Source organism: Egretta garzetta, unplaced genomic scaffold (genome assembly GCF_000687185.1).
Source record: "Egretta garzetta isolate BGI_Z169 unplaced genomic scaffold, ASM68718v1 scaffold737, whole genome shotgun sequence".
Taxonomy (NCBI): domain Eukaryota; kingdom Metazoa; phylum Chordata; class Aves; order Pelecaniformes; family Ardeidae; genus Egretta; species Egretta garzetta.
Window position 1 is genome coordinate 125,446 of NW_009260195.1, and position 676 is coordinate 126,121.

The 676-nt window shown below is 59.0% G+C and overlaps 1 protein-coding gene across 1 annotated transcript in view; it reads right to left on the bottom strand.

Annotated features, from left to right (window-relative positions):
* LOC104129305 (rho guanine nucleotide exchange factor 16) overlaps nt 1-676 on the bottom strand; it is a 10,472-nt gene that overhangs the window by 1,846 nt on the left and 7,950 nt on the right. Inside the window, exon 12 of the mRNA XM_009642226.2 lies at nt 215-288. Coding sequence (XP_009640521.1) covers nt 215-288 — 74 coding nt within the window. The remainder of the gene's footprint in view (nt 1-214; nt 289-676) is intronic.

Here is a 676-nt window from a genome sequence, read left to right on the forward strand (position 1 = left end):
CGTATTTAAGGTTTATTGTGCCTGATACCGTAAGGGGAGGCAACTCCTAACGAGCAAGCTGTGGTACCCCGAGTTCGCCCCTCCACCGACACACGTCCTCAGCCCCTTCTGCCGCAGGAGCGGATGAGACCCGGGTAAACACCCCCGCCTGCGAATGCTCTAGCGCACCCGCTAAGCCCCGCGCAGCCAGGCCTGACCTCCAGCGTGCCGGTACCTCCTTTGGGGGTGGTGTCGGGCTTCTCCTTTTCTCTGTGCATCAGCGCAGCAATCCAGCGGGCCCGGTCGCTCCTGGCAGAGGGGAAAGCCCGTATTACAACAAAGCCCGAGCGGCAGCATCCGCGTCGCTGGCAGTAGCTGGGAAATTCCCAGCAGGAAGGATGAAGGCTTTCCAGGGAAGTCAGACCGAACAAACATCCCATTGGGAGCACTCAGCGTGAAGATAACTTCACAAGCAGCACGCGTCACCCAGCTGCTTCGCTTAATTTGCAGAGGGGAATCATAAGGGCAGTCTGAGAGAAGGAAACGGAGCAAGGGGATGAGCCCGCACAGATCCCCCTTTCTGGGGAGGGAAAGGGTGCTTCACAGAAGCCTCCATGGGATTTCCAGGGCACCAGTTTATCCCACAACCAGGAACGTGCACCCTGTGAAATCCCACCGGGCCACTCACAGCGTCTCT